The sequence below is a fragment of the Balaenoptera acutorostrata genome, chromosome 3 (genome assembly GCF_949987535.1).
Source record: "Balaenoptera acutorostrata chromosome 3, mBalAcu1.1, whole genome shotgun sequence".
Lineage (NCBI taxonomy): Eukaryota > Metazoa > Chordata > Mammalia > Artiodactyla > Balaenopteridae > Balaenoptera > Balaenoptera acutorostrata.
In genome coordinates, this window is record NC_080066.1 from 31,349,534 (window position 1) to 31,365,532 (window position 15,999).

The following is a 15,999-nucleotide window of genomic DNA, read 5'->3' on the forward strand; positions in this document are numbered from 1 at the left end:
TAATATGGTGTATCACATTGATTGATTTGCATATATTGAAGAATCCTTGCATCCCTGGGAAAAATCCACCTTGATCATGGTGTATGATCCTGTTTGCTAGTATTTTGTTGAGGATTTTTGCATTTATATTCATCAGTGATATTTGTCTATAATTTTCTTTTTTTTGTGGTATCTTTGTCTGGTTTTGGTATCAGGGTGATGGTGGCCTCATAGAATGAGTTTGGGAGTGTTCCTTCCTCTGCAATTTTTTGGAAGAGTTTGAGAAGAATGGATGTTAGCTCTTCTCTGAATGTTTGATAGAATTCATCTGTGAAGCCATCTGGTCCTGGACTTTTGTTTGTTGGAAGATTTTTAATCACAGTTTCAATTTCATTACTTGTGATTGGTCTGTTCATATTTTCTATTTCTTTCTGGTTCAGTCTTGGAAGGTTATACCTTTCTAAGAATTTGTCCATTTCTTCCAGGTTGTCCATTTTATTGGCATAGAGTTGCTTGTAGTAGTCTCTTAGGGTGCTTTGTATTTCTGTGGTGTCTGTTGTAACTTCTCCTTTTGCATTTCTAATTTTATTGATTTGAGTCCTCTCCCTCTTTTTCTTGATGAGTCTGGCTAAAGGTTTATCAATTTTGTTTATCTTCTCAAAGAACCAGCATTTAGTTTTATTGATCTTTGCTATTGTTTTCTTTGTTTCTATTTCATTTATTTCTGCTCTGATCTTTATGATTTCTTTCCTTCTGCTAACTTTGGGTTTTGTTTGCTCTTCTTTCTCTAGTTCCTTTAGGTGTAAGGTTGGATTGTTTATTTGAGATTTTTCTTGTTTCTTGAGGTAGGCTTGTATAGCTATAAACTTCCCTCTTAGAACTGCTTTTGCTGCATCCCATAAGTTTTGGATTGTCGTGTTTTCATTGTGATTTGTCTCTAGGTATTTTTTGATTTTCTCTTTGATTTCTTCAGTGATCTCTTAGTTATTTAATAACGTATTGTTTAGCTTCCATGTGTTTGTGTTTTTTATGGTTTTTTCCCTGTAATTCATTTCTAATCTCATAGCGTTGTGGTCAGAAAAGATGCTTGATATGATTTCAGTTCTCTTAAATTTACTGAGACTTGATTTGTGACCCAAGATGTGATCTATCCTGGAGAATGTTCCATGCGCACTTGAGAAGAAAGTGTAATCTGCTGTTTTTGGATGGAATGTCCTACAAATATCAGTTAAATCTATTTGGTCTACTGTGTCATTTAAAGCTTCTGTTTCCTTATTTATTTTCCTTTTGGATGATCTGTCCATTGGTGTAAGTGAGGTGTTAAAGTCCCCCACTATTCTTGTGTTACTGTCGATTTCCTCTTTTATAGCTGTTAGCAGTTGCCTTATGTATTGAGGTGCTCCTATGTTGGGTGCATATATATTTACAATGATTATATCTTCTTCTTGGATTGATCCCCTGATCACTATGTAGTGTCCTTCCTTGTCTCTTGTAACATTCTTTATTTTAAAGTCTATTTTATCTGATATGAGTGTGCTACTCCAACTTTCTTTTGATTTCCATTTGCATGGAATATCTTTTTCCATCCCCCTCACTTTCAGTTTGTATGTGTCCCTAGGTCTCAAGTGGGTGTCTTGTAGATAGCATATATATGGGTCTTGTTTTTGTATCCATTCAAGGAGCCTGTGTCTTTTGGTTGGAGCATTTAATCCATTCACATTTAAGGTAATTATCAGTATGTATGTTCCTATTACCATTTTCTTAATTGTTACCTGTTTGTTTTTGTAGGTCCTTTTTTTCTCTTGTTTTTCCCACTTAGAGAATTTCCTTTAGCATTTGTCGTAGGCCTGGTTTGCTGGTGCTGAATTCTCTTAGCATTTGCTTGTCTGTAAAGATTTTGATTTCTCTTTCGAATCTGAATGAGATCCTTGCCAGGTAGAGTAATCTTGGTTGTAGGTTCTTCCCTTTCATCACTTTAAATATATCGTGGCACTCCCTTCTGGTGTGTAGAGTTTCTGCTGAGAAATCAGCTGTTAACCTTATGGGAGTTCCCATGTATGTTATTTGTCATTTTTCCCTTGTTGCTTTCATTGATTTTTCTTTGTCTTTAATTTTTGTCAGTTTGATTACTATGTCTCAGTGTGTGTCTCCTTGGGTTTATCTTGTATGGGACTCTTCTGTGCTTCCTGGACTTGGGTGGCTATTTCTTTTCCCATGTTAGGGCAGTTTTTGACTATAATCACTTCAAATGTTTTCTTGGGTACTTTCTCTCTCTTCTCCTTCTGGGACCCCTGTAATGTGAATGTTGTTGCGTTTAATGTCCCAGAGGTCTCTTAGGCTGTCTTCATTTCTTTTCATTCTTTTTTCTTTTTTCTGTTCCGCAGCAGTGAGTTCTACCATTCTGTCTTCCAGGTCACTTATCCGTTCTTCTGCCTCAGTTATTCTGCTATTGATTACTTCTAGTGTATTTTTCATTTCAGTTATTGTATTGTTCATCTCTGTTTGTTTATTCTTTAATTCTTTTAGGTCTTTGTTAAACATTTCTTGCATCTTCTCGATCTTTGCCTCCAGTCTTTTTCTGAGGTTCTGGATCATCTTCACTATCATTATTCTGAATTCTTTTTCTGGAAGGTTGCCCATCTCCACTTCATTTAGTTGTTTTTATGGTGTTTTATCTTGTTCCTTCATCTGGTACAAAGTCCTCTGCCTTTTCATTTTGTCTATCTTTCTGTGATTGTCTAAAATTCTTATTTATATTCTTTCATGTCTTGTATATTTTTGTAATGCCTTTTCACTTGTTTTATAATGGTAACAGTTTTGAGCCTTTATTTTTCTTTTTTTGAGTACTCTTTTCAGCATGCTTTCATTTTCTTTAGGGGTATTCTGCTACTCATTGTGTTCTATAGTAATTTTCTAAGGGATTTGATCATAATCCCTTTTTTGCTCAATTTTATGGGAAATTAGCTTTCTTGAGCTTCTAGAAATTGGCTTAGTTTTCTTGTGTGTGTGCATGCACTAAAGAAACATAACTGCTGCTGTCTGACATTTCCTAGGCCCATGCCTTTTGTACCCTTTCATCTTTTGCTGTTCCTGTCCCTCTCGAGTCTGAATCCACTGGCAGGTCCGTGTTGAGAATTCCTAGGGGTTACACTGCTCTAGCCCATTCACGCCCTACTGCAGGCTCCTTGTTCTCACTGACAACTGGAGAGGCAAAATCCCTCCCAGTTTCAGCTGTTGTTCTCAAATTGCCGTGCCGTTCTTTCCAGTAAATACCTGTTAGTTATTTGTGGGGTTCTTCAGGTCTTAGGTGTGTCAGATGCCTGTGGCTTTCTTCCCAAGTAGGTTTTGGGAACACACAAGTCCCATAGGTGTTGCTCATCCCCACCTGCTTCCTCAGGGGGGTACATTGGTTACCTGTGGGGTTTTTTTTTTTTGCTGTATATATGGTTTTTGGTTTGCTGTATAGTTGCCCTGCTTGTTTTTATTTGGAAATGCAAGAAATTCCAAATCCATGCTACTACTCTGGCTGCTAATGAGGTTTTAGTGCTCAAATTAGTGTGAGTTTTAAAAGACAACTCTATAAAGGGAAATTGAGTTAAAATTAAATTGAATAATTAGTCAGATACTTGTTTTAGTGCCCTAACATTGATGAGCCACTTTGTGTTAGGCCCTTGCAGGGTTGTACTCAGCTGGGATGTGTAGAAGAATATGTAAACCCCTCCCAAATGAACCTCTGATACCCAGGCTACTTACAGTGCTGTGTGTTAAGTAGCAGAAGTGTGTCTATGTGGTCGGAGAGCCTACAGGATGGGGCACTTGTGCCTGTGAAAAGCTAGGTTGGTTTTATGAAGGAGATGACGTTGAAACTGGATGTTGAAGGGTGAGGTGCTAAAGGAATCCTAGGCAGAGAAGAAATGTGAAAGCTTGGAACTTGATGATGCATGGCATGCTTAAGCGGGGGTCAGTAGTTAAGTGTGTTTAGGGTAAAGACTGGGGTGCTGGGAAGCAAGCTGGCATTGCATTTCAGGATATTGCATGTTAAGGAACTTGGACCTGTGGGCAATAGAATGACAGAATTGGGTTTGTTTTAGAATAATAATCCTTTGAACATGATGGAGGGTAAATTGTAGTGCAGTGGACGTAAGAAATCTATTGAAAAGGCCAAAAATAGGACCGTGGTGGAGATCTAAGGCTAAAAAGGTTTCAGAGAGAAACCTTCCCTAAGAGGGAAGGGAAAGTGGGGGATAGTCGAACCTTTTATAGTTTTTGATGATCACCCTGGTCTGATATTCACAAAGCTTTTAAGGCTAAGGTTCTCAGCCCTGACTGCCCATTAGAATCACTTAGGAGATTTTTTTTTTTAAATGCCTGCTATCTGCCCTCCTCCAGTTTTATTTAATTGTTGTGGGGTTGAGAGTTTGGCAATCATCAAGCAGTTTTGAGACTGATCCCAAATGATTTTCATCTGCAGCCAGGGTTGGGAATCACAGACTTCCTGGGTAGTCATTAAATGAACTGCAGCCAGCGCTGATCCAGCAGGATGACATGCCCCACAGAGTGCTGGCGCTGCATGGAAGCAGTATGCTTTGCCTGGGTTTGATGCCTGGCTCATGCAGCCAGGACTGTACTTACTTGTTCACAAGCAAATCTTAGGAAGTATCTACTCACCTCCGCCTTCCGTATTGAAAAGTCCTGATGTTTTTGGCATTTCTTTAATATTTTTGTGTTAATGTTTTTAATTTTTAAATAAAAGAATTATCAAGCAAGATATAAATGCACAGTATAAAAGTATCCAGAATAAAAGATTAGTGCTAGCCTTCTCCAAGGACGGAAAAAAAGTCAAAGAATAACACACCCCTCCCCAGACTGCCCTGGAGGTAACCCTTGGGTGTTTTAGGTTTTTTCCAGTATTTGCAGTTACAATCTGCAGTGAATAACTATGTACATATGTATTTTCTTATTTTTGGAGCTGTATATGTAATCTTCAGGGTACATTCCTAGAAACTGGTTCACTCTGTTGAAAGATAAAGTGCTTTTGAGGACTTCCCTGGTGGCCCAGTGGTTAAGAATCCGCCTTCCAATGCAGGGGACGCGGGTTTGATCCCTGGTCGGGGAACTAAGATCCCACATGCTGTGCCGCAACTACTTGAGCCCCTGTGCCACAACTAGAGAGCCCATGTGCTGCAACAATGGAGCCCATGTGCTCTGGAGCCCGCGTGCCACAACTAAGACCTGACGCAGCCAAAAATATAAATAAATGCATACATACATAAATGCTTTTGTAATTTTGTTAGGATTGCCAAATTCCTCTCCTAAAGAATTGTAGCAGTTTGCATGCCCGTTAGCAGTGGTGCCTATTTTTCTACAGCCTCCTCAACAAAATGTGTTGTTATACTTTAATTTTTACCATTCTCTGTGTGGTTTTAATTTGCGTTTCTTATGAGTTTTAACATTTCATATCTTTTGTAAATTGCTTCATTGGGGTTTTTTTTTTGTTTGTTTTGGGGTTTTTGTTTTTTGTTTTGCTCTTTTTTCAGTGGTTTTTAATATCAGTGTTTTCAAAGTATGGGCTGAGGACCCCAAAAGATCTCTGAAGTCTTTTTATGCTTAGGACAAACTATTTTCATAACAGCACAAAAATGTTATTTGTCTTTTTCACTGTGTTGATAGTTGTAGTGAAGGTACAGAAGCAGTGGTATGAGGTAAAACTGGCCTCAGAGCCCCAAACCATCCTAATAGTTCCTGGGCTTACTCACAGTTTATAAGAACAATCCCAGTTTTGCTGCAGAATAACTTAAAGCAGTAAAAATTACTCATTTTACCACATGTCAGCTTTTGAATAGACATTTTAAAAATAATCTGTGTATTGAAATGGGAAATATGCATAAGGCATTTCTGCTTTATACTGAAGTACTTGCATGATTGTTTGAATTGGAAGCTCAACCAACTGTGTATTTGTGTGTGTAACACCACTTTTACTTGAAGGAATGGTTATCCAGACTGGAATATTTGACAAACATTTTTCTCAAGTGAGTACCTGTTGCTTCAAGGAAAACAACTCTGATAATTGTTGTTGCCAATGAAGAAAATTGAATTTTAAAACAAAAATTAAAATTTGGAAAACACTTATCTGCCACCATGAGATGAGCTCAATACTTTTCACTACTTAAAGACTTTGATTGCATTGGTGGTGATATTAAAGTATGATTTTTAAAAAATATTGTATAGTGGTGAAATGTGTCATCATTTGAAAGATTTACCTAAATAATTTCCAGATGACCAAGACATGCTATTATAAAATCACAATGGATAAAATAATCCATTCAAAGTGCAAAATAGGCCAGTGGATGGGTATTCATGTAACTACAAAAAGTCCACTGATATGGTTTCAAGTTGCACATTGTAGCCACCCATTAAGAAACTATCACTTACCGATATAAAATCAAACATGAATATCCATAATTATCTAAAAGGTTTACTAAAATAACTCCTCTCCTTTTCAACTGTGTGTGTGGGTAAGGTTCTTCATGTACTTTAACATAAAATGAAATATTAAAACAGATTGAAGGCATTTTCATGAATTTTTTTTCCCCTTGGTCGTGAATGTTAGATTTTGTCAAAGGCCTTTCCAGGGTCTATGGATATAATCTCTGAATTTTTTTCTCTAGGTTTATTAATAGGGTCTCCTATACAGTGGCTTTCCTAATACAACAGTCTTGGAAATAAATCACCTTGTCATGGAATATTTGTATGGTGTTGGCCTTTATAAATGATGTTAGGCTTTAGTATTCGGAGGGGGGCTCTGTCTTTTTCTTTTTAATCAATTAATTAATTTGTTTTTTAAATTTTTGGCTGTGATGGGTCTTCGTTGCTGCGTGTGGGCTTTCTCTAGTTGCAGTAAGCAGGGGCTACTCTTGTTGGGGTGCTTGGGCTTCTCATTGTGGTGGCTTCTCTTGTTGCGGAGCATGGGCTCTAGGTGCGTGGGCTCAGTAGTTGTGGTGTGTGGGCTCTAGAGCGCAGGCTCAGTGGTTGTGGTGCACAGGCTTAGTTGCTCCGTGGCATGTGGGATCTTCCCGGACCAGGGCTCGAACCCGTGTCCCCTACATTGGCAGGTGGGTTCTTAACCACTGCGCCGCCAGGGAAGCCCTGTCTTTATCGTGGATAGTCATTATCAGATTTAGATATCAATATTATAATTGCTTCTTGAAAAGAATTAGAAGCTTTCCTTCATTTTAGGGTGCTCTGGAACAATTTATGGAGCATCGAGGCTATCTGGATATTGATGTTTTGGTAGAATTCCCTGTGAAATCATCTGTGCCTGGTGTTTTTTGTGGGATAATTCCCTCATAACTATCTCTGTTTCCTCTTCAGCAATTGGGTTGCTGAAGTCTTTATTTCTAATAGAGTCAATTTCAATAATCTGTATTTCCCTACAAAATTATCTGTTTTATCTAAGTTTTCAAATTTATTTGAACTTGTTCTGCAGTCTCTTATGTTTTCTAATTGTGTGCTAATAGTTATTTTCTTTCTAATCATTTCTTTATTTTTGAAATTTTAGGTGTACTTCTGCCTGTTTTGAAATTTGCATATTCTCTGGTTTGAGCTTTATTAAGGGTATGGTTTTGTGTAGTGATCTGTTTTGTATTATTTTGGAGACACAGATTCAGGCAGTTGCCATTATCTTCTGCCACCCAGATGTTTTCCTGTTTGTTTTTTCACATTAACCTTTTTTGGGGGTATTAGCTTTATTGCAATGTAATTCACATACCATACAATTCACCCTTTAAATGTACAATTTAGTGATTTTTAGTATATTCACAGATCTGTAAGACCATCACCAGAGTCACTTTTTAAGCATTCCATCACCCTAAAAAGAATAATGTTACTCATAAATCATCCCTCCCCAATGTCTCCATCCCTTTCCACACCCCAGCCCTCGACAATCACCAGTCTGTTTTCTGTTTCATACAGATTGGTCTTTTCTGAACATTTCATCTAAGAGGAATTGTATGATGTGTGCGGTCTTTTATGGTTGGCTTCTTTTAGATAGCATCGTTTTCTATGTTCCCCATTTTGTAGCATGTATCAGTACTTCACTCCTTTCTATTGCAGATAATTCATTTAATGGATATACCATATTTTATTTATCCATTCATCAGTTGATAGACATTTGGGTTGTTTGCAGTTTTTGGCTATTATAAATGCTGCTGCTGTGTGTGGCTATAAATCTCTGTGTGCACACATGTTTTCATTTCTCTTGGGTATATACCTAGGTGTGGAATTGCTGGTGTTTATTCTTTTTTAAGGAGAGTTTTTCTCTTTTCTTCTTATTTGGCTATTTCAGTAGACTTTGGGGTGGAAGGGGAGGTCATGATGTATCCCCTGTCCATGGTGGGCGTGGTCTTCTTTGTGGATGGGACAGTCGTGGAAGGAAGTTGTTACCTTTGTCCTCAGGTGGTTTGGATTGTAGAGCATAGTGTAGTACAATGTTATATGAAAACATAACCTCTGGTTTTCTGATTCTGGAGCCCTAGGAAAATATTGGCTGTTTCTTTTAGACGACTCTGAATACTTCATTTCCTTTCTAGGGAATGGTGTGGATTTCTTTGAGATTAGGTAATTTTAATTTTTATTTATTTATTCTTATTTAATTATTTTTTTATAGTGAAAACTTCTATATTTAGAATTAGCCAGCTGGACTCAGATGATCCCAATTTTGTTGGCAACATCCAAAGCATCATAGTCAGGAGCCAGTCGAACATATGCCTTCTTCTCTCCGTCAGGCCTGATCAGGGTGTTGACCTTAGCCACGTCAGTGTCACAGAGCTTCTTCACAGCCTATTTAATTTGGTGCTTGTTGGCCTTGACATCCACAGTGAACACCAGTGTGTTGTTGTCTTCTGTCTTCTTCATGGCTGACTCAGTGGTGAGGGGGAACTTGATGGTGGCACAGTGGTCAAGCTTTTTTCTCCTAGAGGTGCTCTTCCGAGGATATGTGCGCTGCCTCCTGAGCCGCAGTGTTTTGGGCCGTCGGAAGGTGGGTGACGTCCGGATCTTCTTTTTTTTGTGGCTGTGTATGCCTTTCAACACAGCTTTCTTGGCCTTCAAAGCCTTTGCTTTGGCTTATGCTTTGGGAGGGGCAGGGGCTTCCTTCTTCACCTTTGGCGCCATCTTCGTGAAAAAAGCGAGATTAGGTAATTTTTAAATAACTTGGTAGTATGTTGATTTTTTTCTGTGCTGGGCTGTCCTTAGTCACTGTGGTAAAGATTTTCAGCTCATTTAGGAGTATATAATTATGATTTTGTTTAATTAAAAATATAAGTAATTTTAAAATGCTTGATATGATTAATGTATACTTTCTATTGTATGCAGTGTGCGTAAGATATTATAGTGTATTACTTCAGTAGAGATTTTTAGGGTAAGTGAAGGAAGTTGATTTTCACAGCTGTTGATATTTTATTATATAAAATGCCACCCGGTTTATATGCTTATTAAATCTGTCATTCTACAAATCAGTTGCCAGTGTTTGTGATGATCACAGGGGGACACTGCCAATTCCCTCAGGAACCCTTCTGATAAGCAAAAATGAATTCAGGATTTCATTGTTCAGAATTTTTAAATGTGTTTTAGTTCTTAAAGAACATTCATGTAATTGACAGTTTTCAATATTCTGTTATACCCAGCATTAAATTTATTAAAGCCTGCATTCCCATATCAGGATAGGTCATTCTGATGTGTTTCCATACAAGTGAGTGAGCATTTTGTAATAGGATTGTAATTTTTATATTTGAAGTTTTTTAGATTGTAGAGTATGACATCATAACATTTTACTGTAATTATTACTTTAGGCTCCTGGATTTGGATTTGGAATTGCAATATCTGGTGGAAGAGATAATCCTCATTTCCAGAGTGGGGAAACCTCGATAGTGATTTCAGACGTGCTTAAAGGAGGACCCGCAGAAGGGCAGCTGCAGTAAGCATGTTTCCTACCCTTAGCCACTGGCATGCCATGCTAGTGATTTTTCTAAATTAATATACGTTTATGCTTGTCTCTGTCATATATGGAAAGCTAGTATCACTTAACTTAAATAGAAGGTCACTGTAAAAAATAAAGGTAGTGAAAAGAAAACTTGTTACTCAGTTTGGGGTAGAATTTAGCCTTCAGGAGCCTCTCACCCTGAGTCTTAACCGTTTTTGTTCAACAAGAAGATTTGCAAGATAAAAAAGAGGCAAAAGTTACACTAGCAAAAAAATGAGAGTATGAGTAGAAGGACTGAAAGAAAATTGGAAGGAGAAAGACTTTTTCTTTAAAGAAGGAATACCTTTTTCCAGCCTTATGACTATTAGTATCATTGAATGCCTGTAACTGTACCACCAGAAGTCATTTTGTGTATTGTGGTACCTGTTCAATCCTTTTGGGAAACATTGTGTTAATGGTTAAAAAATTAATGACCTGTGGTTAGTTACAAGTGCTAAACATTTTTTGTGGGGGATCTGAAATTAAATAGCTGGACATTATTTTATCATTGATCTGAAGACAGATTAATTAGCCCATAATTAGAATATCTTTTTTGAAGATCCTATCTTGAAAATATCTTTATAAACTTACTTGTATGGTTTCATCTAACATGTTATTATTTTGGTCACTTTTTTTCCTTAGGGAAAATGACCGAGTCGCGATGGTTAATGGCGTTTCAATGGATAATGTTGAACATGCTTTTGCTGTTCAGCAACTAAGGAAAAGTGGAAAAAATGCAAAAATTGTAAGTGTTTTTTACCTTTAATTTTATAAAGGTACCAACTTTACTGTTGGTACGTTTTTGGTGTTTGAATTCATTCTTCCCATTTAAGAAAATAAAATCTGGAACAGTAGTTCTAAAGTTAGTTGTTTACAAGTAAGAATGTTTCTTCTAATACCAGTGGTATGTTTTATCACTGGTGTGTATTTTCTCAAAGCTCAGATACCAGGATTTTTTTTTGATTGAAAAAGAAAGGAAGGAGCTCCTGGTTGAATGGTTACCTCTTTATGGCTTAATGCTTCCTTTTCAAAAAAATGCTTAAGTTAGACTGAATCTTGGCATATAGTCAGTTTAAAGTATTTTCTGTTATAGGTTTTGTTCAGTGGACAAATTTTATGTTGTCACTTGAACACATACATTGTCTCTACTTTGTTACTGTGATATAGTTTGAGGAAAGAGAGTGGTAAGGGTTTGTTTTTTTGGTTGTTTTGTGTGTTTTGTTTTTTTTTCGGTTTTTTGTTTTGTAGAGTTGTTCAGGATTCATATGTTTTTTAGTATATTGCTAGACTTCTGTTCATATTTGAGAAGTTTTTTTTTCCTCTTTTTTTTCTTTTTTTAGTAAGAGAAAAGTTCAGCTAGCTCTCAATAACTGGCCTCAAATCACAGTTAAAACTAGGCACATGTAGCAGAGAATGGATTTAATGTTAAAGTCCTACGTAAAATTATATCTACATAGGGACTTCCCTGGCAGTCCAGTGATTAGTACTCTGTGCTTCCACTGCAGGGGGCACAGGTTCGATCCCTGGTCAGGGAACTAGGATCCCGCATGCTGCGAGGCCAAAAAAAAAAATTATATCTATCAATGCATAGAGGAGCACATTAATCACTTTGCTGCCCCTGTTTCTGCCTTATCTAGACTCTGAAAGGCCTAATTAAGGTACTGCTTGAGACCTTAGCCTCAGGTGTGTAGAGTAGGAAGAAGAGGCTGGCGGCTACATGGTTTGTCCTGCCTTGTCCACTGAGAACCTTTCTACTTTGCAGCAGACAGTCAGAGCCACAGTGGACCCAACAGAAAAGAGAGGGCTGGAGTGAGGAGGCCTGCATGGTGTTTTGACCTCTGGGAGCTATGGTGAGAGCCAGAAGGGGTATTTCCTGAGACTGTACACCCACAGTTGGAGGCCCTCTCACCTTGTGTAGGCTCCTGTGCCGTATGGCTCATCCCCGAACCAGTGTCCTTGCTGGTTAAGTGAGTTTTCTCATGTGGCAGTAGAACCAGTGTTTAGTTACTGCATTCCAGATGACAGGCATCTTCTACTGTGCATGTGTTTTCACAGCTTTTTATTGTAACCGTATTTTTACATCTGGAACTCTAGTGTTGTTTTAAATTGCAGTTCGTGTACAGACTGGCTAGTTGATGGTACAATTTTTAAACAGTTTTTATAACATGAGATTGTAGCATTTACAGAAGCAAATTGCTAATTTTTATATTTGTTGGTTTTTATAAATTGAATAAGTGTTCTTCAGATGAGTCACTGCATATTCCAAGGTGAGCACCTTAGGTAAATTGGATTTTTCTCCCTGTGTCTGAGGTTGTGAGCTTCACCCATAGCTCCAGCTTCATTCTTTGGAATATTGAACTGTTGTGTTTTTCCATGCAAAATGTTTAGTACACATGCCCCACATCAATAATACAGCCAAGAAAGTTGTACTCCTACACTTCAGACTTTTCTCACCTTAGAAATGATTTTGTAAGAAACAGTCCAAAACCTGTTATGTATTTGAAATAGCACATGTAAGAAGGATGAGTTTTCCTCTCACTGTGCTTCGCTACATCATTTGGAAAGGTGGAACTCAGGAAGGTTGGGCAAGTAGTTTGCTCTTCAGGGAGAAGCTGTAGGAGGGTTGGGTGGAAGCATGTTCAGTCAGCAGAGGGTAGCTGTTCATTCCTGCATCTGAAGAGAGTGGGTTACATCATCAACATATGCTAAGTTTTCATCATTGAGAATAAAACCATAGTGTCTTAGAATGTGGCCTTTCATTGTAGGATGTCTTTCTTAACTCATCTCCTGCCATAACCAGAACCGCAGGTCACTCTATATGTCCCTCCCCCCCCCAACCCCAGTTCTGAGTAGCCAGCTCCTTCCCTCCCCCGCCCTGGGCTCTTATATTTTGATGGTTCTTAGTTTATATCTTTCCATAAACTAAGACCCCCTTGGGCATTAGGCTCAATAAATTTCTTTTCAGTTGAATTAAAATGTTAGAACTCCTTTGATAATATAACTACCATAAATATGCTTAATTTTGTTTAACAGTAGGTGAAGAGAAGATAGTAAAAGATTGTTTATAACATAGTGAACATGTGTAATTTTTACTAAAATTCTGAACATACTAAAAAAGCATTATGAAGCGAATGGGCGAAAACACCTTCCTAGAGATAAACTCTGAACACTTCAGTATTTACCCACATCGCTGCATAGCATTTCAGTGTGTGTGCACACTTCCTCGACCCATTCACTGATGGGCATTTCAGTGTCCAGTTTCCACAAGTATTTTTTTAAAAATTAAGATTATTTTTAAATAATCTTATTAAAATTATTTTTAATAAGATTATTTAAAAATAATCTTTATTATTTTAAAAATAATAAAGATCATCGTATTTCTGTCTACTTGTTCAGTTACTTTTTAAGAATAACTTCTTAGGAGTAGCTTTTTAGAGTCAGATGGCATGAATGACTTTTGATACATGGATTGCCAATTTGCCCATTAGAAAACCAGTAAGGTACTGAGAGAGTCCAATTTCATCAACACTTACATCTCTGCCAAACTGATGGACTAAACATAGTATTTCAAATGAGGTATTTTAAATTACAAGTGGGTTTGATCTTCACCTGGTGTGTATACTTCCCGTTATGTTTCTTTGCCTGTTCCTGTCCTTATGGTGATGACTGTCACACTAGTGTTGTGTGTATTAAGATGATTAGCCTTTTGTGGTAGACACTGCATATATTGTTTTTCCATTTTCTTTGTGAGTGTGTGTAAGTTGTTTACGGTGTTTTTTTGGTTTGTTTTTGTATCATTTTATTTCATCATCATGGGAATGTTTTCATTTTTATCCTGTCATATCTGTCAGACTTTCATTTGATTGGCTCTGCCTTTGGTGTCATGCTTCCAAAAGTCTTGACCTTACCAGAGTTATAAAAACATATATCTTACATTTTATTCTAGTACTTATTACATAATTTCATTGTTTTTTTTTATATTTGAATGTTTAGTTCAGCTGACCTGTTTTGAAGTAGGCATTTTTTCCCAGAATTTTTGTTTCACAGTTTTCAGTATTAAAATCAAGTATGATTACCAAGCCTGAGTGGGTTTATAGTACTTAACTCATAATATAAATGGGGAATCATAGCAGGACTGGATATTTTTCAATGAGTTAAACACTTACTACGTGTGAACACTTCATTACAGGTACAGGTAAATGACCTGGCCAGGACCTTCTCCTCAGGGAACTTGAATTTCAGTAGGCTCGATGGGTACACACAGTCACAGCCATCATGCACATCATCTGAGATGGAGGGTGCTTCAGGTGCAGATTTCAGACAGGTGGCGCTCGCTCTCTTAGGGGAGTGACGGGGAAAGCTTTGAGGACTCAACTGGTTGTTTTGTTTATACCTTACTAGAGAGCGATTGAAGATCGAAGTGCCAACACAAAGAATTGCTTCTAATACAATATGTTGGAGATGGAAATAGAGGTGAGAGTAAGACTCAGGGAGGCAGTGAGGAATGCTTTACAGTAAATGTTGCCCGAGAAGGGCCTCAGCCATGGGGCACCAGGAGTAGCAAGGCAGGCAGCCTTTTCTCCATTCGTAACAGGGCCTTGGCTGCCTGTCCTTTCCACATGCTGGCCTCTTGCTCCTTGTTGACCTTCAGCTTCGATGTTGTTTCTTCAGAGAGGCCTTCTCTGATCGCTCTTGGTGGTAAGAAGCTGTGGTATTAAGTGTGGAGCAGCCCTTTGAAGAAAGTGAGTCACAAAAGGAAGAGAAAAGATGATAGCTTGGAAATGAGTAGCGAGGCGGGAATCGAAGATGAATTTGCAGATTAGTAGGCAGAGGACAGACTGGAGGTAAACAGGGAGAGATTATAGTTGTTGGTACCTGGCGTGGGGGGGGTGGTAATTGATGAGGAAAGGTCTTGGAGGTGGGGAGGAATGAGAATAAGCCACTCTGAAAGGGTGTCGTTCATGCAGGAAGAGGATCGAATTGTCTGAGACCAGGAAGGAAGACCAAATAAATGAGACACTGAAAGCATGTGGGAGTGGCGATGTGAAGTGGCACTGATCTCTATAAATCAGGCCTAGTGACTGGCATCTCGGAGAACAGTTTCGGGATACCTGTGTTAGCAAATTCCATGGAATTTGGGGCAAAAAGAGGTAGATGAAAGGATTGCTGAATAAATGAAAGAATTCTTTCAAGTAAAATGAATTTATAGAGGAGAAGCTAATCAGCCAGTGTGGGGATGCAGCCATCTGAAGGGGAAGATAATACAGGATGGGGTTTGTCCCGGCACAGGACCAACGGGTCAAGAGAAAGTAACTTCCCCCCAGCTTTACTGAGATACAGTTGACATACGGCACTGTGTAAGTTTAAGGTGTGCAGCATGATGATTTGACTTCATGAAATGATGACATCCATCATCTCATATAGATACAAAATTAAAGAAATAGAAAAAAAATTTTTTTCCTTCTGATGAGAACTCTTAGGATTTACTCTCTTAGCGACTTTAATTACATTTATCATGTTGTACATTATATCCCTAGTACTTATTTATCTTGTGAAGGGAAGTCTGCACTCTAAAAAAAAAAATTAATTAATTATTTTATTTTTGGCTGCACTGGGTCTTTGTTGCTGTGCACGGGCTTTCTCTAGTTGCGGGGGCTACTCTTCATTGTGGTGCACGGGCTTCTTATTGCGGTGGCATCACTTGTTGCGGAGCACGGGCTCTAGGCACGCCGGCTTCAGTAGTTGTGGCTCGCAAGCTCTAGAGCGCAGGCTCAGTAGTTGTGGCACACGGGCTTAGTTGCTCCGCAGCATGTGGGATCTTCCCGGACCAGGGTTTGAACCCATGTCCCCTGCCTTGGCAGGCGGATTCTCAACCACTGCGCCACCAGGGAAGCCCCAATTTGCACTTTTTGATTGTCCTCATCCAATCCCGCCCCCCACCGTCACCTCTGTAGCCACAAATCTGACCTCTTTTTCTATAAATTTGTTTGTTTTTGAAGTAT

At 38.3% G+C, this 15,999-nt stretch overlaps 1 protein-coding gene and 1 pseudogene across 7 annotated transcripts in view; one reads left to right on the forward strand and one right to left on the reverse strand.

Annotated features, from left to right (window-relative positions):
• The window catches only part of TJP1 (tight junction protein 1), a 115,443-nt gene that overhangs the window by 40,675 nt on the left and 58,769 nt on the right, over positions 1–15,999 (forward strand). For 6 of the 7 annotated variants that reach the window (XM_057542964.1, XM_057542965.1, XM_057542966.1 and 3 more), the window contains exons 3-4: positions 9,828–9,952; positions 10,640–10,742. The exons of the other annotated variant lie outside the window; for it this stretch is intronic. In XM_057542964.1, the coding sequence (XP_057398947.1) occupies positions 9,828–9,952; positions 10,640–10,742 (228 nt within the window). The remainder of the gene's footprint in view (positions 1–9,827; positions 9,953–10,639; positions 10,743–15,999) is intronic. 7 annotated transcript variants of the gene reach the window in all.
• LOC103014030 (60S ribosomal protein L23a-like) lies at positions 8,680–9,150 on the reverse strand (annotated as a pseudogene).